Source organism: Lichenostomus cassidix, chromosome 6 (genome assembly GCF_008360975.1).
Source record: "Lichenostomus cassidix isolate B80296 chromosome 6, HeHo_3.0, whole genome shotgun sequence".
Taxonomy (NCBI): Eukaryota; Metazoa; Chordata; class Aves; order Passeriformes; family Meliphagidae; genus Lichenostomus; species Lichenostomus cassidix.
The window spans coordinates 33,729,501-33,751,109 of NC_139487.1; the positions used below are offsets into that span (position 1 = coordinate 33,729,501).

Sequence of the window (21,609 nt, forward strand, 5' to 3'; positions counted from 1 at the left end):
TTCAACTCAGCCTAAGGGTTAACAGGGTCAAAAGCTGTGTCTTTCAGTGCCCCAGAACTCCCCCCTGGCAGCTGTGGGGGAGCTCTGGGTGAAGCAGCAAATCTCTCCCACTTCAGGGGAGGTTATTTGGTGTTCATTCCATGGCAGATCCCTGGATCAAATGTCTCTGTCCTGGTACTTCCTCCAGAAAAATAAATACATTAATTCATTAATTAATTTAATGACCACTAGAAGAAACCCAGAACATTCTGAGGTACTTTTCCCTTTGATTAATATAACCAAGATGGGGGATGCTGTTTCCAGAATTTTCACTTGTGCTGTGGCAAGTTTTACATTAATGTGTCTCTAATCAACCAGCACAGGCTTTCTTGGAAATTGAAATGTAGCTAATAGCAATTAATTAATTCCCAAATTTTTCCCTCAGTAAATTCATTGATAGATTCCAACTACACTGGACAAAAATATTTCTCTTACCAGTGACATTAAACGCTTTATTTTAGGGATCAGCTAATAGGTATCTTGCCCAGTAAAAAGCAGGACTTCTCTTTCCAGCTACTGCCTCCAAATAATTCACATTTCAAGGTTGTTCCTCATTCGGTAATATTCCTTCTTGTCTTCATTGAAAAAAATTAAAAAGCAAATTAAAAATAATAACTAGAAAAAAGATGGTGTTGAACTAAAAATAGTCCTTTAGCCTAGGGAGAAAGGTAGTGGTAGCTATGGAGAAGGTTAACACAGAATAGGTATAATACATAAAAAGGTAAAATAGAGGATAAATGTAATAGAAATGTTTCCTAGCTGAATCCAGGTATCATCCATACCTTCCAAAGGAATTCTTGCTAAAGAGCCAAGTAAATATTTGAGGTTCAAGTAATAATTTCTTCCTCTTAGGTTTATCAAAAGAGATAAACAGCAAAGAGTTAGTGGCTCACCAACAGAAGCAGGGGCTCATTTCATAGATCAGACATGAGAAAAGCCACAAAACAAACAAAAGCAGTTTCCCCTGAACATCCTGCAGCTCAGGGAGGTTGAATCAATGAGTTTTGCAGCTCAGTACCTCAAGATAAGGCAGGGAAAAGCAGGAATTTCCACAGTTCCTGCCCCTGGCTGGAGGCAGCAGGACAGGGAGTGTGTCCTGTGCTGAGCAACCAAAGATAAAAACCTTAATGTCAAAGCTTCACATTATTTTAATGTCACCTTAATGTCAGAGCTAATCAGGTGGGGCAATACCTACTGACTCAATTGGTTCCACCTTTTGATATCCTTAAATATATGAATCAAAGGTCACCTATCAATATGGATCCAGCAATCCCTGTTTCTGTTCCACCCACCACAGCTGCACATCTCCAGCTGCACCTCTGCTGGCAGCAATGGCAATTCTGAGTTGCACCAGCAAATGGAGAAATTTTCACCTCATTCTGGGATTCAGGTGTGCATGGAGTGTGGAATGAGCCTCACACTCATCTTTATCCCTATCCTGTGGATGGATGAACAGGCAGACTTAGCTCAAGGACCCCTATGGGATAAAACCCCATTGCTCTTCTCTCGATCAAAACCTCATCACAGCAACAGAAAATCCTTTCAGGGATCAGGGATTGATGCTTCCTCTTCCCAGATATCTTTCTCCTAACGTTTAGAATAACATCAATTGGAATGACATCAATTCCTGTCCCAAAAGTGCTTCTTGGGGATATTTTGAGAGCGAAACACTGACAGATCAGGAACAGCAATTCCTCAATTTACCGAATTTCAAGACTCAGCCCTTGCAGCCAACAGGCAGCTGGTTTGGCACTGGATCCAAGCTGGAATTCCACTATAATTCCCACATTCACCTCACCTTGGCTCCCTCTTGCTCAGCAGAGAAAACACAGCATTAAGGCGACCCTTTAGTTCCACCTCCCATGGGAAAAGATAAACCATAAACCCTGGAGAAAGCCCAGAGGACTTACAGGATCGGTGAGCTCCGGCAGGCTGGCCTGGTAGGTGAGGGGTCTGCAGTCCCGCGTGTTGCTCACCAGGACACAGGGCAGGAACATGGGTCCCAAATCGTCCCCATCCAGCACATCCACCGTCAGCGTGGTGGTGCTCGTGCGCCGCTCGTTCAGGTTCTGGGCTCGGTCCTGTGGGGCAAAGCAGTCCAGCTGGTGAGGCTTCCCCAGCTCAGCATCTCCCAAAAATCTCCGAAAAACAACCTCCCAAGAGGTTTGCAGCAAAAACAGAAGCGCCAGAATTATCCACGTTCTAGGAATAATTGCAGAACTTCAGGCTCAGAGCTGCAGCCTGAAGGGCTCACGAGGAAAATTAAGAGAGAAAGTGAAGAAATACTGCAAGACATCTATCACTCAGAAATAATCCAGTTTGGGGAAACTAGAGGAGTAAAACTATAAAAATACAGCAGTTTTGTAGAAGATAAAAAGGCTCAGTGCCTTATTTATAACCAGAAATTGTTGTGGTTTTACCCAAAGTGCACATTAGCAACAGCTCACCCCTTCTTTCTTCCTCTGTTTAGTGAAGAAAACACCATGACTAAGCAATATTTTGTTTAAAACAGTCAGAAATATATCCATTTTCACAGAGGAACTGCTGCGTGAGCTTGCCTTTGCAGAACTAAAATCTTGAGGGGGAAAATGGGCCATGAATTAAATCTTGCCCTCTTTTCCTAATGTAACACTGACAGGGAAAAAAAAAAGGCAATTTTTGAATGTATTTTTTATTTATACTGTTTAGTATAATCATCTATGTGAGATGAATAGGCCACTGCTATAAATGGGAGTGAATGCATTTTTTTTTCTATTTTGCAGTCCACTCAGTTCTTGCACCAGCTTCACATTGAGAGAAAATATGGGAATTTCTGCATTCAGCTTTCTTCACAATCATTGATGAAAAACAATTCCAGCTGTAAGGAGCAGCCTTCATCATCAACTAAACCATTCCTACATTTCTCCAGGAAGTGCCTCAGAGTAATTCTGGATCAAAGCAGATACAGAGGAATTCATTTCCAGCAGCATCTCTGGGAATGCAAGGACAACAAAGTACTGATCATGTAATCAGAGGAATGGGATCACACAGTACTGGGAGAATTCAGTGCAGCCTGTGGGGGTTTGGAATCCCAGACTGCTTGGGGTGGGAAGGGATCCTAAAGCCCATCCAGTGCCACCCCTGCCATGGCAGGGACACCTCCCACTGTCCCAGGCTGCTCCAAGCCCCAATGTCCAGCCTGGCCTTGGACACTGCCAGGGATCCAGGGGCAGCCACAGCTTCTCTGGGCACCCTGTGCCAGGGCCTGCCCACCCTGCCAGGGAGCAATTCCTTCCCAGGATCCCATCCAGCCCTGCCCTCTGGCACTGGGAAGCCATTCCCTGTGTCCTGTCCCTCCATCCACTTGGAAAGAGTCTCTCTCCATGTTTCCTGTAGGTCCTTCTACTTGTGGCTACTTGTAGCTTCTACTAGCTCCTTGTGGCTCTGCAAGGCCACAATTTGTTCACCTCACAGCTTCTCTCCAGGCTGAACAATCCCAGCTCTCCCAGCAGAGCTGCTCCATCCCTCTGCTCATGCTCATCCTCTGCACTCTCTCCAGCAGCTCCAGGTCCCTCCTGTGCTGGGGCAGCTCTGCAGGTCTCTGAGGTCACAGCTGAGCACAGGGGAAAGGAGCACTGAGCCACCCCTGGAGCCCAAATCCTGCTGGCAAAATGCTCAACATGCCACAGAGTATGTAAGAAAAGAGACTGCAAAATGTGTGTGCACTTCTGTGTCCAAGAGATGGCAGGAATGTGTGGATTCAGGATCTCCTGTGGCTTCGGAGCACTCTCATTTCCCACGAACGAAGACGTGTCACAACAGCCATAAACAACAGAGGGCAAGTTTTCATTTCAGTTGTTATCAGAAGGACAAAAAGGGAAAAAAGCTTTCACAGCCCTCAAGGGCACCAAAACCCTGCTCTGATGACAGATATCTGAGATAGAGTTTGTACATCACTTCTCTTCTTATCCACTGCCAGCCACTCTGGAAAAATCTCTCCGTACACTTGTGATATGACTTGAAGTAAAAATCACCTCTTTATAACAAAATGCATTTCCAACCTGAAGGATGCAATGAAACTCTGTCCATCAAACTCATCTGAGTGCAAATCAGCCTCGCCAGATTTGCTGGAAAATGAACATTTAGTGCCACGAGGCTGCACTTTGCTGCCTGGGCTGCACTGCATATTTGCAAGTAGCTCCTTGTGCCAAAAAGGTTGGCTTGTCACACTCTGAGCGAGCTTTTTTAACCAGCAATAATATGCCTGAGCTTTCAACAGCCTGGATAAATCTTAAATGAGATCTTCAGCAGGAGAGGATTTATCAGAGCTGGTATTTCAGCAAGGCTCTGCCTTTCCTCAGGAAGGAAACTAAAGCTGCACCTAAATCAGGGGCATAAATGGCCTTCGTGAGATTTATACTCACATTTGCTTGAACAATGACAAAATAACGAGTCTTTTCTTCGTAATTGAGTCTTTCCCTCAGAACTACTGCTCCGGACAAAGTGAGAGGAATATCAAAGGTCCTGTTGGAGGTCTGCAAACGAGAAAACAAAGCAATAAAATCGAACATGCCTCAAAGTTAAAATATGTTTTAGATGGGATGATCCCTTGCCTAGCATTCCAGGGCTGCATCGGCTCTTCAGAGCAGAGATTTTAAACCTTTCTGTGTTTCCTCCCTACCCAATTTCCTCCTGAAGAGCTCCACAATAATTGACCTGTACAGAACAGAATTCACCTGGACTCTTTACTAATTCCAACCACAAAAGTCAGACTACTCTGCTTCTTTCCCATTAGCCATCCTGAATTTGCAGTGGGGCGTTCAGAACCAATGATGCAGTGGTGGAGATAAGAAATCCACATCATTGTACTGATCTGCTCTTCATTCTGCCTTTCATGAGGGCAATGAAGTGCTAAACAAGCAGAGAACATCAACATTTAGGTGCCAGTTCATGCATATGTTCCTACACGAGCAAATTCACATTTCGGGGTAAATGCAGATGTTAAATCAGGTGAAATGCAATTTGTTCTGTGTGTTTTTTTCCACACACTCAGGTGTCAAAGCTGGGGCACGGGGTGGCAGGAGGGCATCAGTTTCTGACCTGAGATCCAATTGCAGTTTCATTATCAAATTAATCTCATTAAAAAAAGCCATCTTTTCATGTTTCAATCTTCCAACGCAGAAGATAGTTAATACGGAAGTATTTTGAACAGGCAACAGCAACACAATATTCTGAATACAGCAGAGGCACACAGGAATATTCTTTCCTTGTGTCACATAACAAGACCTTTGTTCATTTGCTATTTCAAGCTATACAAATATAAATATTATAAATATAAATATGGACAGATATAGATATAGATATAGATATAGATATAGATAGATAGAGATATAGATATAGACAGGAATATAGATATTGATATCTATATGAATATGGATATAAATATAAATATAAATATAAATAATATAATTATAAATATAAATTTAAATATAAATAAAAATAAATATAAATCTAAATGTAGACAGAAATACAGATACACATGGAGGTAAGAAGCCCAAATACCTTGTCGTTGGGATTGTACTGGATGACATATTCTATCTGGCCATTGGGACCATCATCAATGTCAATAGCACCATTGTTTCCAGAGAATCCTGTGAAGATGGTTGTTCCAACTGGAGTTAGCTGCAAGAACAGCAAGAGACACCCATTAAAACCTTCAGGTTTTAAAGTTCATTTTAACTTTATTTTCCCCCCAGCTCTGGTCTAGAATGCATCAAGACAGAACCTCATTTAAAAAAATAAAAAAAGACAGAGATGTGAAAAACACTCTGTAACACTGGAAGAACCCATGAAATAAATACAGATTAAACCCAATAAAAGCTCCTTTTTCAGACTTGGGAAGGCAAACAAGGACGAGCTGCAAGTGTAAACAGAACTTATTTGACAGTGTGAGCAGAGCCAGATTAATATTGTTACATGCAAACACAAACACCCAGAGAGCTCCGTGGCTCTGAACAAACACAAGAGCCATGCTGTTGCTCCAATATTGTGTTGGCAGCAACTGAATACCCATTAAATGATGGCTTTAAAATGAATCCATTTATAATTATCTCCATGCAGATAAAGAGAACAAAATCAAGGCCCATTGAGAGCAAGGATGGAAGATTTCTTGGGAGTCGTCGTTCCTGAATTTTAATATTCAGGAAACTTTGAGAGTAATCAATCTGAAAGGGAAAATCAAATGAGGTTCAAGAAACTTGAACTTCTTGAAGCTCAAGAAATACATGTTATTCCATGTTTCTGGTTTGTAGTGCTCACAACAAAGCAAAGACAACTCCCTGTCTCCTCCTGCACTCATAGTTCCTGTTTTATTTATAAAGCTGATCATCAAGGGTGTAGTGGTGAGCAGAGTTCTCTGAGAAACCTTCTCAGGGCTGGGAGTATTGAATCTTCGAAACAAAACCCACCAATTTGAAGCCTTTTCATGCTAAAACACGTGGGGCTTAATTTACAATACCTCCACTATCCACACTTACACCACAATTGCTCTTTATGCTCATGTTTTGATAAACCCCATTTGCTCCTCTCTTAATCCCATTTTCCTCTCTCTTAACTCCATTTTTCCCTCTCTTAAATCCCTTATACTCACTTTTAACCCCCTTTTCCTCACTCTTAATGCCCTTTTCCTCTCTCTTAACCCTCTTTGCTCTTAACTACATTTTCCATTCTCCTAACCCCATTTCCCCTCTCTTAACCCCCTTTCCTCCTCTCTTAACCCCATTTTCCCCTCTCTTAACCCCATTTCCCCCCTCTTAATCCCCTTTTCCCCTCTCTTAACCCCATTTCCTTCTCTTAACCCCCTCTTTCTCTCTCTTAACCCCATTTCCCCCTCTCTTAAACCCCTTTTCCCCTCTCTGAACCCCATTTTCCTCTCTCTTAATCCCATTTTCCCTTCTCTTAACCCCATTTCCCCCTCTCTGACACCCTGTTACTCGACATAAGGGAGTTTACCCAATTAATCCATGGTTAAATGATGGTCCCATGAGTGGAAGGAGCCAGGCACTGTGCTGGACAGCCATGGGATGGAATGGGATGGAAATCTCCCAGCTTTCTGCTGCCCAAACAGGAAAAAGTCCTGGTGCTCCCAGATGGAGCAGCTCTGGAGACATCAGCCATGCAGAATTCCAGAATAGTTTGGGTTGGAAGGGACTTTAAGGATCATCCCATTCCACCCCAGCCATGGCAGGGACACCTTCCACTGTCCCAGGCTGCTCCAAGCCCCAATGTCCAACCTGGCCTTGGACACTGCCAGGGATCCAGGGACAGCCAGGTTGAATATTGGGAAAAATTAATTCCTTCACTGAAAAAGTGGAGTTTTGTTTCTCCATAGGAACTTTTGGTATCTCCTAGGGAAAAGGCCCGGAGTTGTATATCAAAGAGTTTAACCACACCGAACATTTCACGTTGTGCAAAACAAAATGTTAGGGATGGCAAAGAAGCAACTCCAGGACAGCCTGAGGATAATCATCTCTGTGGGAACTCAATCCACTGGAAAAGAACCACGGTGATGAGAAACAAGGAAGATTCTGAAAAGGATGCAATTAAACAAATAGAGAGGAGATGCACACAATAAATCTTCTTCTCCCACAGTCTACAGCTGGAACACTTAAAAACTTCCTTCAGCGTGATTAATGGCTATTAGAAGTTGAGATGCAGACAGCAACGTTCAGCCCTCCCATAAAACATTTGGAAAATAAATTTCCCTGTTATTGCCTATTTACAAAGTTAAAAATGAATAATTTTTCAGAGGGGCCCCAAAGAGCAGAGCAAAGCGAGGTTTCCAGTTAATCATTCTGAGCTAACGCTCTTTTGATGATGTCTACCTGCAGAGATTAATTATTTCGATACCGCAAGGAAAAAGATAGGAATAATTACACCACAAGAAATGAAAATTCAGCACAAGGTCTAACCCTCAACAGCCCAAACCCAAAGTTTTGAGATGACTGAAGTTCAAGAAATGCACTCAATTTGCAAAGGATTCCCATCTCTGCCAAATTAAAGGAGGAAAAAAGAACCCAAAACCCAATAAACAAACCAACCTTACAATTTTGGGTTCCAAGCAGCTCTAAGGCTACATCCCTCTAATAAATACTGACTTCAAACTGTTCTAGGAACGCCACCTCCACTTCCAAACAGAACCTGCTATTAAATGCTCCTGTCTTTCCCTGCAGGGCTCAGGAAAGTGAAAAACTAAGACCAAAACAAGTCAGTTTGATAAAACCCAGGCAGTGCTGAGTTGGAGCTGCATTCAGCTCAGACAAAAATGATCCAGATAAGTTGTGTTTAACACAAAACACAGACACCACCACTGGGCCTCAGCAGTACAAGATTTGACTTCTTAATCCTTGTATTAGGCTCCATAAATTGAAACCCCCTGTGGCAATGCCATAGATTTGCCTGTGGAATATTAACTGAGCCGCATAATTCCTCTGAATTCCACGCCAGCTACAGAACTTTGGTTTAATACTGCAATAACTCAAATCTTCAAGCCACCAATCCGGTCAAATTTAGCCCCAGGCTAATGGCACTGTCAGGAGTTTTTCCTAACTGAATAACGATGGGATATTTTCATAGAAATAAAAATATGCCATGCAAAAAGCCAAGGGAATAACTCTGCGGAGGATTTCTCATTATCATGAAAATGGTGACATCAACCTTCACTTGGTTTTACTTCCACAAGGAGATTCCTAATGCTGGAGTCAGTTGGGATACTTGGACTTGTAAAAACGTTAGGAAGGGAAAAGAAAAACTCACTCCTAAATGGTGGGGAAACAGAAACTTTGTTTTCAACTACAACCTTCAAAAAAAAAATTTATTTGTAACTTAATTTGAATCCCAGCACTGCCACTCCCAGCTGAGCCACCTGATCCAACAAATGTTCCAAACTCCATCAGCACTGACAAGGACAAGCCACGTGACGAGTCCATAATTTCAAGAGAAGAATTAAAATCTTGGGAAAAAAGTATTCCCTCAATAACCATGTAATGATAATTCTGGAGCTTGGAAGGCATTTCATTCTAAGCCTTCTGGGAAAATCCAGGTTTAATTTGAAACCATGGCTTTTTCCTGTGCAAATGGAAAAGGCATGTGTGGAACCAGGATTTATGTGCTATTTCCAGCTGCCCTCAGCTCCTCTGACAAACTCATCCCAGTGTGTTGGGGACAGCTCAAATGTAACGATAACTTGACATAAAAACCATTCCATTTCAACAAAATATAATAAAATCTGCTTCTCCTTGGAGTTGTTTTATGTTTCTTCCATAAGAGAAATTTCTGTACTTTCTGGCTGACAAGAAACCTGAAAATAAAGCAAAAAATAACCACCAACCTTTAATCCCAGTGCTTTCCTGTTGCTAAATTCACCAGAGGCAGTGCCAATTATGAGCAGAACAAACGAGCATTAAAACATTTAATCACTCATTAAAACCTTTGAGAGAGTCTGAGAGGCTTTGCGAATTATTTTTTTGTTAATTAATTAATGAGAGCGTGAACTCACTGGGTGCTGCTCAAGGGCACAGTGGTGCCATGTCAGATGTTATCCATGGAACAGAGATAAAATGAAAGGAAGGAATTAATTAAATGAGGGTGCAGCTGGTGGAAAGAGCAACATTTGGCCCAAATGCATTGCAAGAAATGCTTGGTGTCCTCAGAACTCCAGACCAGAAACATTCCTGCACTAGGTCTGGAAAAACAGGGAAATTCCATGGCCAATCTGAAAGCCATGTACATTTTTCCACTTTCCACATAATTTCAGCCCCCACATTTCTATTTCTGCATGTAAATTCCCCTTTCTACTCATTACTAAAGCCCTGAGATGCTAACCCTGAAAACACAGGCCTTTTGTACTGCTTATCAGCAGATTATTCACTCCCTAACAGAATAAAAAACTCAACTGAAAAGTGAAATGAAGTTATACCAGCTCAAGAAGGAAGTAAGTTTTTCCTTCAAATGACACAGCGAAGTCAAATCCACAGCTCTCTATTCCATAAAAGTATGACAAATAATATAAAATAAAATAAAATAAAATAAAATAAAATAAAATAATTCATTTCACATGTAATATAGACCATCAGCAATAAACCAAATCTGCACTTTGCCAAGCTTCAATCTTGTTAATAAAACTTTCTCAATTGGTTTTTTATTTTCTTTTTTCATCCATAAGAGTGTTTTACTTCAGGTTTGTTGTTAATAGTGCATTAATTTAACAGAAATCAGAAGAGAAAATCATGAAGACACCACATTATCTTCTGCAATATTCCTGGTGAAAAATATGCTGGTCTTTGTATTCCTTAAGGAAAAGCAGGATTAGATGCTGAAAACCAAAGCCCACCGAAGCAAGGAGCTTCTCAGGAGTGACACAAAAATCAGGGATTTGAAACCAACGGGATTTTTTGGGTTTTCAAAGGAGGAAGCTGGCATTCCCATGACCCCACCCCAGGAAGAAGGAGGAAGACAAGGCAGCTCTGACCTCGTTGACAGCCACGTGGTAGCGCTGCTGCTGGAACTGCGGCGAGTTGTCGTTGCGGTCGCGCACCACGATGCGCACCTCGTGGTTGATGACGGTGCCAACCTTCTTGTTCACACACTGCACCTGCACCACGATGGACTGGATGGACAGCGGCGGCTGCAGGGAGAGGATGGCATAAAGGGACCTGAAAAATGGCCTGGTGGAGCCTTTGGGTTGGTAATATTGGAATTTACTGGATCCCAGAATGGTGTGGGTTGGGAGGGAGCTTTGGGATCATCTCATTCCACCCCCTGCCATGGCAGGGACACCTTCCCAGGCTGCTCCAAGCCCGAATGTCCAACCTGGCCTTGGACACTGCCAGGGATCCAGGGGCAGCCACAGCTTCTCTGGGAATTCCATCCCAGCCCCTCCCCACCCTCACAGCCAGGAGTTCCTTCCCAATATCCCACCCAAATCCCCCCTTGTCCCACCTGAAGCCATTCCCTGTGTCCTGTCCCTCCATCCCTTGTCCCCAGTCCCTCTCCAGCTCTCCTGGAGCCCCTTTAGGCCCTGGAAGGGCTCTGAGCTCTCTCTGGAGCTTCTCCTTTCCAGGTGAACATTCCCAGCTCTCCCAGCCTGGCTCCACCCTGGAGCATCTCCATGACCTCCTCTGGACTCTCTCCAATGTCCTTCTTGTTTCTCTCTTGTCTTGAATTGAAAGGCCATGTCAGAAATAAATCCAATTTGCCACCAATTCCATTTGCAAAGAATTCAGAAACAACTTTCAGTGTGACAATCCTGCTGTTCTCACTCCAGTGAGCACAGAAATACTCCAATAAAAATAACTCCCAAATTGATGAATGGATGAAGAAATTTAGGCTGGAATGGCCTTCAGTACTCATCTGAGTAAGATTCAAGACTTTTTAGGCTGCCTTTAATAAGCCACAGTCATTGCTGAGCGTAGCTGGATTTATTAGCCAAGCCCAAGAAAAGTACAAGTATTTGAAATTATAGATACTTGATAAATATTTGATATTCTGGATTTACAAAAAGATGTAAATACACATTGGCACAAGCTGTTTATGAAAGCAGGGACGAATCATCCCAGAATGTCTCAGCAGCTCCTTGCACCTTCAGTTCTGATTTATCACTGCTCGTTCTTGCCTAAGTACTGAAAGTTTTGGAAGAGAAATCTGGGATTTTCTTTTTATCTGATTTGATTTGGAAAATATACTGCCATTCTTACTAAAAATCAGTGGAATCTGGTAAGATTTGCTGTCAAGGAAGGCAATAAATAGAGGACAGGATCAGGCTGAACGAATCAGCAGGGAGAGAAAAATGGGAAGAGTATCCAAATATATGGAATGCAATCATTTACGAATCAGAGACTCCAATTTTTGCTCTGTAATAAAAAACCTGAATCTTAAGGTTTTTAAATAACACTTAATAAATCCCTCTCCAATTTCATCGATACTGCAAAGTTTCATGTGGATTTAAGTTGAAAGATGAGAAAAACAGGTCAGGGTTTTTCATTAACAAAAATAGCCCCCCTCCCACTGAATGGTTCTGTGATTTTGGGGTAGCACAGCCCTGGTTCTGAAGGCTGGAAATATCCTTTAGGAGAATCCATTAGGTTGGAAAAGACTTCCAAGACCACGGAGTCCTGGGGACTTGAATCTAGTAATAATGGGAATTGGATTAGACTGTGACTAATATTGAAACCCAAATAATCTGATGTTCTTTGGGTAAAGCATCGACTTTGATTCACATCAAGGTGACAAAAAAGTTCCAATAAAAAGCCCTGGAAAGAAGAATTAGCACTGATCCAACAGAGATTTTGGTTCCTAACTCCCTATGGATGTGTGGGGGGTGATAATAGCAAACCCCACATTTCTTAGAGTGTTTCTTCAGCTTCACTTCCCATTCCAGGCTCTCATTTTTTGCTCGGGCTTAAAATTAAACCTGAGAGGCCAAAGCTGCTCCAGCAGCTGCTGGTTGGCACTTGAGGAAGTGCCAGCTCTTTCCCAGGAAGTCTTGTGCCACCATGACCACTCTGCCACTTTGTGCTTTGCATGGGAAAACAGTTGGTGAATTAAAGTGAAATTAAGAACAGCTGAATCCAATTAGTGCCTTTCACCAGCGCATGGAAATGAGGAGAAATTTGCATGTTGTTTTTGGTACTTATGAATTTATCTCAAAACACACGGAGAAGACAAATTAATCAATCAAGCTGATACAAAACAAACTTCCCTGCACTCCGAGGAGAACTCCCGAGTTTTACGGCATTCTTGCCATATTGATTACAGACCTTGGAAGTCAATTTTCCTTTCAGGTTCTGTTGCAAGGTTGAAACACTGTGAGGAAATGTCTCTATTTTCAGAGTGTTTTCTCTTCCATGAAATTAGCCTGGATGAGAACACTCCTGTTTATTTTGTGTTTCTCATCTTTCTTTTTATAAAAATCCAACTTACCCTGACAATATAGACACCCTCAGGAATGAGAGGAGTGTGTGAATTTTAGGCTGCCTTAAAAAAAGAATCTGAACCAGCACGTTCTCAATGGAACACGCCAGTTTTGTGAGTGAATTGTGGCAGTCACGACTCCTTTGCCCTCCCTCACATCTCGTAATTCAGTGTACACAGGGCAAGCAGGCTGTTAATAAATGTCACAGGGCATGGGGTGAGCAGCACTTCTTCCAGCCAACAGCAGCAAACCACAATCAAAATTTAATTCAACAAACGAGTCGACTTTGGTCAGGTATAAAACGCTCACATCCATTTTTTTGTCGTTGTGTTTGTCCACAATATTTGCACACACAGCCAAGTTCCCGTGTGCTCCCAATAAATCCTAAAAAAGGACCAGATTAACTCCATTCACATCCATCTGGGGACCAGGCAGATGCAGGGATTATATTCTAGCAGGGCTGATGTTGATGGTTAATTAGAAATGGGTGTTTTTTGGGAAAACCAAGCCTGAACTCACGTCTCTGTCCAGCACACGGCCAGTGCTGTTCAGGTAGAGGGTCTGCTTGATGGGGTCCAGGATCACCCAGTAATCCACGTTGTCCTTCAGGGAGAGCTCGATGGTGGGGTCAGGCCCTCCTGCTGTCCCTTTGATCAGCATGTTGTCCACCAGGATCGTGCCTGCAACGACATCAAACACCCCAGGGAGGAATTTACAGGGAATCCACATTTGTATGTATTTTTGTAACCGCTGCAACACTGAAAATGCTGTTTTCTGCCTCGGCTTTCTCGTGTTTTATGTTTTGAGTGATGTTTAAAGAGTCTGAACCTTATTATCTGTAATGAAAAACTGCCTCTGACACCAGAGCTGGATCAGACAATGCCAGGAGAAGCACTCGCAATGCACAGTGATTTAAATTGACAATGAGACCCGTCACATCCAGCTATCTGCTTAACAAGATGAGCCTTTTCTTCATTGAGCAATCATCTCCCAATCTCACCTCGAACAAATGAAAACGCAGAAATAACAACCAGGCCCGGAATAAATTTTCTGCAGCGCGAGTGACACATCAAGGTGATGATGGGGAGAAAAAAGCACGGTTACATAAAGCTCTCCAGGAAAAAAAGAGGGTTTCTACCTTGAGGTGCTCTGCAACAGAAGCTGAATTGCCACACAAAGAAGTGAAAATACATAGGATAAAGGTGGTACTGGGAGGAGCAGATGGCTCTGAGGATGGGTCTTTCCACAGAAACATGGACTCACAGACTACTTTGGGTTGGAAGGGACCTTAAATCCCATCCAGTGCCACCCCTGCCGTGGGCAGAGACACCTTCCACTGTCCCAGGTAGCTCCAAGCCCCAGTATCCAACCTGGCCTTGGACACTGCCAGGGATCCAGGAGCAGCCACAGCTTCTCTGGGCACTCTGTGCCAGGGCCTGCCCACCCTGCCAGGGAACAATTCTTTCCATATGGATAACCTAAATTTTCTTTCAATTTGAACCCATTCCCCCTTGTCCTGGCACTCCAGTTCCTGATTAATTGTCTCTCTCCAGCTTCCCTGTATCCCTTCAGACCCTGGAAGGAGCTGTGAGGTCTCCACACAACCTTCTTCTCTCCAGGCTGAGCAGCCCCAGCTCTCCCAGCCTGGCTCCATACAGAAGGTGCTCCAGTGCCATCAGCAACTTCACAGCCTCCTCTGGACTCCAACAATTCCATGTCCTTCTCATGTTGGATCCACTGGAACAATGCCCAGAATTCTCACCAGAGACCACCTGGTCCCATCCTGCCAGCTCAGCCTTGCTTGTGGCAGTCAGCTCCCAGCCCCCACAAGGCACAGAATTGCCCAAGGAAAACACTCCAACTCAATTCCCAAATGTCAAGCCTTCCTAACCTCCCTGAGTGTTGCCCTCCAGTGCCTCAGATTTGCATGCACAGCATTCAGAACCACTCCTCTGAAATGTCATTTTCCTGTAAAATTAATGCTCCCCAGCTTGGTTCACACTGAAATATTAAAAGGAATCATCTTGGTGGAAGTTTACCAGCAGTTAGGGAGAAAATCTGTGAATGTCAGTAGCTACAGAATATTTGAATTAGGTTAAGGTATTTATCATGTAAGTTAAGATTTATCATTAGTTTAAGATATTTGTCATGTAACCTCATGGTATTAAGGGCCCAAAGAATTTATTCCAAACTTCAACACAAAGTTTCTTTACATCTTCACTTTATGGCAGTGACTCTGTATAAAAATATTCATTCAAGAGGAATGGCCCCATGTCGGGCTGATGCTTTTTTGGCTAAAACAATAAAATAATCACTGATCTTAACCCCAGCAAACTGGGGGAAAACACCACAGTAAGGTTTTTTCAGTCATTTATTTTGAAACTACTATTTGCTCACACAACAGAGATGACAGGAAGAAAACTGCCAAATATTTGGGAATAAAACTGCCAAGCTTTGTACCAAAAACTGGTTACAAATTCAAAGAGCAACAACCTTTTAGCCACTTGAGAAACATTGTTTTTACAATGTTTTATGGCTCTTGGCATGATTTCCTGTCCAATACCATATGAGCAGTTCTACTCTGCCCCAGGAGCTTGGCCTGGCAGCCTCGGGGAGACCAGCACTGGTTTGAACACCAACAAGAGGATTTCACCAGGAAAACCCAGCTCATTTCCAACCCTGCCACAGTTCCAAGGGTTGATGTCTGCTCAACAATTCCTCTCAAATCTCTAAAACCCACCAGCCCTCATTCCTGTGCCTCAATGATGATGCAAACAAGGGTTGGTAATCCACTTTCACTCATAAAAATATCCAAACAACTTAAAATCTTACTGCGATGATGAATTTCATAGTCTGGATTCAACCACCACCACTCCACTGATCTCACTGCTTTGATTCTGCATCTCATTGGACTCATCTCTGCTTCACCCTCTGCTTGGTTTCACAAAGCACTTGTGTTTGCTTTGGTTTGATCCAGAGATTCTTTTCTTCCTAAAAATGGGCTGGATTTTCCTCAGGTATTCACGAGGCACCCATTCTCTCTGTCTCAGAGACAGCAGTTTGTAAATCAGCCTTTTAACAGCCATCCTTACAGTCTAATTTTTCCAGTTTATGAAGTCTCTGATATTTCAGAGGTCTTCCCCTTTCTCCTTTAAATATCTCTATTTTTTTCCTTAGATCCTGCCACTTTCCCTGGCCTAAAATGCTAGGGAGGGAACCTCCTGAGGATAAATCTGATGTGACTGACTCACCAGTTTGTCCATGAATTCCAGCACCACAGCAAACCTGTCCTTTGGGATTTGTAACTCATTGATACAATGAGTTTACAGAAAATCTGCTCTTGCAATTCTTTTGCACAAGCAGAAGTTCAAAGAATCCCCGAATCCCTGAGGCTGGAAAAGCCCTTCAGGATCCCCAAGGCCACCCTGTGCCCCATGCCCACCTTGTCCCCAGCCCAGAGCACTCAGTGCCACCTCCAGGCCTTCCTGGGACACCTGCAGGCATGGGGACTGCAAAGCTCCCTGGGCAGCCCCTGCCAAGGCCTGAGCACCCTTTCCATGCAGAAATTCCTGCTGCTGTCCAAGCTGAGCCTCCCCTGGCCCAGCCTGAGGCCATTTCCCCTTGTTCTGTCCCTGTTCCCTGGAGCACAGCCTGACCCACAAGCTTGGCTGTGCACAAGTCACTGCAAAGGACACTAGGGACTAATATTAGGGATATTTCCTTGACTAACGAAAAGAAAAAAAAAATACTGACAAGAAAGTTCTTTGCCCATCAACACGAGCAGATTTTAAGATTTTCACCTTCCATGCAGACCACACAATCTGGCTGCTTTTCCACCTGCCCTGAAGGCTGATTGATGACTGAGGCACCTTGTAGAATGACCACACACATTTCTGAGGGATTAGTACAGGATAAGCTTCAAGGGATCAAAGTCAAGGAAGCTGTTGGCTAAAAAAGCAACAAAACCAACCAGACCCCAACAAGCTGAACAATAAAGATCTTTTATAGATCAGAAGTAACATCATTTTTCTGAGCTTGTTGCAATTACTTAACAACGGCTGCAAAACAAGACAACGAAAGCAAAATCTATAAAGTGCTGTAAGTATTTTAACAATAGTTCTACACCAGACTATTTCCTTGAGAGGAATCCAGGAGCTGGAAATCTTCATTAGGCTGAAATAAAAGGGAAGGGTTTGATTTTACAGCCCAGTCTGATGTGAACATTCTATGGGGAGGGCACTGGACTCAGGTGCTAAAGCCATTAAATGTGGGATTTGCTAGTGATGCTCTGCAGGAGCAGAATAATCTCCTGCAGAATAATCTGCAGGAGATGGGGGAACTGAGGACCCCCCCTAAAGGGGATCCTTTTCTCCATTTCGTTCTTCAAAAACTTCTCTCTCTGGGAATAGTTCCTATTTTCTTTAACACATCCAAACTCTTCTGAATGCATTCTAACCCTGAATGGTACAGAAGGCAAATGTAACTCCTCTAAACTCTGTTAACACTCAACTGCTACTCAAAATCCAAGCTCTGTAAAACATCATTTACAAACCACTGCTTTTAGAATGAAAACAATGGCATCCTTCTTCACAATTAGAACAAAATACCCAAATACCTGTCTAAGATCAGCCCAAACACCCACCTAACCTTGTGTGCTGGGTGCTCAGAACACATCCAGACAGCAAATTGAATTCCAGCTCCCTCCTCCACGTGCTCCAGACTAACCTTGTCCCTGCTCTTACTGGCTTTGCAGGTGAAAAAAAATAAAGATGTTTGAGGCATTTAAAAACCCCATGGGCTCTTCCCCAAGGGGTTTTTAAAGCTTCCACACTGAGAAAGCAGTGACATTAACACTGCTCATCTTCCCAGCAGGCTGGGGATGAAGTCTTAGACACCTCTTGGGACAACGAGGTGCAGCAGATGATAAAAATTAAATGGATAAAAATGGATCAGCTGGAAGATGCTCAACATTGGTATCGATTGGTTGAGTCCCTGGCAACCCCATGAGGGTAAAACATCCCTTGAAATAAAATTTTGGAAAGGGTTTCTCTTTTGGTTTTTAGTTTAGTCAATGGGACAGGAGACAGATTGATAAGGTTGACAGAAGATTGTCCATTAGCTACACAAAAACTTGCTGGTTCTTGGGAAAAAAAAACATTCCCAGGTTGGTGCTCTCATACCAGACACAAAAAATAATCATGAACAAAACTGGTACTTTATAAAGCACCCCACACACAATAGAAAGGCTCTCTACAAAAAAAAATAGCCTACAATTTCTGGGAACATTTGAAGAAGAAAATATTCCTCTTTTCCAGAGAGCAGAGAAGTAATAAAAATGCTCATCCTACAGCTAGTGGTGAGATAAAACCACTCCTGGCTATTCCAGCCATCCCTTTGAGGGCCAGGGGTTGGACTGGATGATCCTGGTGGGAATCTTCCAACTCAGGAGATTCCATGAGTCCATAAGCACATTAGCACCGGGAAATGAGTTTTTCCTGTACTTAGACAACCTCCTTTGTGAGAAATACAAACCCAGCATCATCCCTGAATGATCCCAGGGAATGATCCCAGGAATCATCCCTGCATTCCATCAAGGTTGGACAACGAGGGAAAACGCTTTCAGAATGACTCAAGCCCAAGTGAAGAAGGAAAGTGTTGCTGTGCAGCAAAACCAGGAGCAACCATTTGAGTGCTCACTGAAAAGCAACACAAATGAAAACCCAAACTGGTCAGAGACTGGAATGGGCTCAGAGCTGGTAGCCCTGGATTCAGGCCCTGAGATAAGAGCCAAACATCCAGCTCGTCATGGAAATCCAGGAAAAACCATCAGACTCTAAAAAGAAGGGACCTTCAGCACTGCATGTCTTCAGATGCCAGACAAAAGGTCCTGAGGAAAACATTCTCTCCTGGGATCCAGCTGGATGGACTGATGGGTCTGTTTGCTGTGGTCCTGTTATTTCAGGCAGAGCAGAAACCTCAGCGAGTTTTACTTCCATCTACATGGAATCATTAAGGTTGGAAAAGACCCCAAAGACCCCCGAGATCATCAAGTCCAACCTTTAACCAACATTTTACGGAATACTGGGCAAGGAACCACTCAGAGATGAGGGAGAACCAGTACAGGGAAACCTTGGAGCACAAAGGAACTCGGGATCATGGGATTTGACACAATTCCACCTTATGGGATGATGTTCACCCCAAAGCAAGGGATGGCTCTTCCCACAGAGCCCGATTCTACAACCAGTTTTCACTCCTGAGAGTAAGCTACTCACACCTTCCCCTGATGAAAACTCTGGAGTTTATTTTGGTACTTTGGGGAAAACGTATGTATATTAACAAAGTTTGTGTATATTCCCAGGAAGGGCTGAGCTCCTGGGAGCACAAATGCTCTGATTATGTACATTGATTATGGAGTTTGGTACCTGCAACCACAATCATTTGCACTTAAAAGGAGCCACGCTCCCAGGGATATCCAAGTCTTCCCATTTAAATATATTATCATGAACCCAATCTCGGTTCTATTTCAGACCTAGTTTATTTTATTGAGACTACATCAATAATGTTGTATTTTTTTGTCTGCTCAATAGGTCCCAAGCCAAAGCAAACCCAATTTTATCCATTTTTTTTTTGTTCATCCAATCCAAATGTGCTCAACTCTAAAGCCCAAGCACTTACCTTTTTCCTTTTAGCTTCACTAACTTTGGGTTCTATTTTCTCCAACTTTTCCTCAAATTAATGGGTTGAATGCACTGAAACCGCAACTCCTGGCTTTTTTCCCACAGAGAAGCCCCAGGATTTTGGAGGATGGATGTGACACAAAGAGTGCCTCTTCCTTGACAGTCCTTGATGCACAAGATACCCATGAACTGGAGCCCTTGGTTGTTCAGTTTCATTCACATTTTTCTGAGGGCACTGTATTTCCATTCCCATTCAACAGAAAATGGAAAAATACCTAATTTTCATTTTGATTTTAGGAAAATGGCATCTTCGGAAATACAGATTTATCTCGCTCAGGAGATGCCAAGCATTGCTGGGTTCACCTCTCAGAATAGGAACCCACATTTCAGAATTAGCCTAAAATCCATCTCTGGGATTGAGGAATATGGGGGGAGGCTCTTGTGCTCTCAAGACAAGGTTAATAATGAGAGGGGCATGGCCTTGGCCAGGGAAATTCTGATGGAAACTTTCATCCAAATGAGTGTTTCTGCACAAAACCCACCGAGGTGAAGATCCATCGCACTTCCCTCACACCCCACATATCCAGCTAACCTCTTTTAGAGCTCCTGGGCAAGTTTTGGGCTGTGTCAGTTCCCAAATAAATATTTAAAACTGGTTTTGTAAATCTTGTTTGCTTTCCAACTCCTTTAGCCACTTCTCAAGCCAATCAACATCGGGGTTTATTTGCTCTCTGTTTGAGAAGTCTGACTTACACATTAAACATACAAGCACTCCTAAATAATGAAACAGATCGAGCAGCTTTTTGGGAACACCATGATCAGCAGTGGCTATAGGAGGTGTGAATTAAATAACCTGAAAGTTTTCACCTTAATTTGGAGCCATCCTGGGGCCTGTTTGCAAACCATGCAGAGAGAAGCAGTGGGAGCCTGCACTGCTCTGCTCTAGCCCTGAATTATTAAAATTATCGGAGCCTGTCTAAACATTGCTCATGGTTATGCATAATGCTTTTGAATATTTCCTCGGCATCTTCTGTGCACCCCATGCAGCTGTTTTTACCTCATAAAGGAGGTAAAAGGAGGACAATTTACTGATGCTTTTCCATTCTCTTTATCTGCTTATGCTGGTTTTCCTGCAGGAAAGCATGCTTGGGGGAAAAAAAACCTGAGCATTGCCAGCAGACCTGGATTTTCTTGGTGCACCCCAAAGGCAGAGCCATTAAATCTGTGTTTTCCAAAATCTGTGTTTCCAAAATCTGTGTTTTCCAAAATTGAACCCCAATGCACTTAGAGTCTCTCTCCACCTTTCTTGCCAGCTCCTTCAGGTCCTGGAAGGCCAGAGATGGGTCACCCCAAAGCTTCTCCTTTCTAGGACGAATCATTCCAACTTTCTCAGCCTTTCCTCCCAGCAGAGCTGCTCCATCCCTCTGCTCATCCTGGTGCCTCCTCTGGACTCATTGAATGGGTAAAAAAAAGCCAATCACAGACCAAAATTTCCACCTTCAGCTGAATTTGTATACAAGCCTTGTTAAGGAAGAATTCAACCTTACAATACTCCTGCTGTGAAATCCCTCCTTTTTTTGTCCAGAGACCAAAGGAATCCTTGAGGAGTGGTGCAATCCATAGAAAGTGCACACTGGATTTTATAACAGATTGAGGAAAATCCATGACTTCTTATCCATTTTGCCTTCAATCAGGATGGGGAAACATCTTCATTCATGGGACAGAACAAATCCTTTCTCTTCCTGAGAATTGCTTTATCACAGAAATAAAACGTGTAAAAAAGGCCTTTGGGATTCCTGGAATTCCACAGGACCCTTTGTAACCTACAATTGTACATCAGCATCTGCTCATGCTGCTGTCCAGGAGTCAGAATTCCAAACAACTGACAAGAGAGGGGCTGAGCGAGGATCCCACTGGGTTTGGGAGCAGAATCCCAAATTGAGA

General features: G+C 43.1%; 1 protein-coding gene across 6 annotated transcripts in view; it reads right to left on the reverse strand.

Annotated features, from left to right (window-relative positions):
* PCDH15 (protocadherin related 15) overlaps positions 1 to 21,609 on the reverse strand; it is a 497,507-nt gene that overhangs the window by 124,272 nt on the left and 351,626 nt on the right. For all 6 annotated transcript variants that reach the window (XM_085064475.1, XM_085064474.1, XM_085064476.1 and 3 more), the window contains 5 exons: positions 13,508 to 13,668; positions 10,547 to 10,702; positions 5,581 to 5,700; positions 4,443 to 4,553; positions 1,950 to 2,120 (listed from right to left, as the gene is read on the reverse strand). In XM_085064475.1, the coding sequence (XP_084920601.1) occupies positions 1,950 to 2,120; positions 4,443 to 4,553; positions 5,581 to 5,700; positions 10,547 to 10,702; positions 13,508 to 13,668 (719 nt within the window). The remainder of the gene's footprint in view (positions 1 to 1,949; positions 2,121 to 4,442; positions 4,554 to 5,580; positions 5,701 to 10,546; positions 10,703 to 13,507; positions 13,669 to 21,609) is intronic.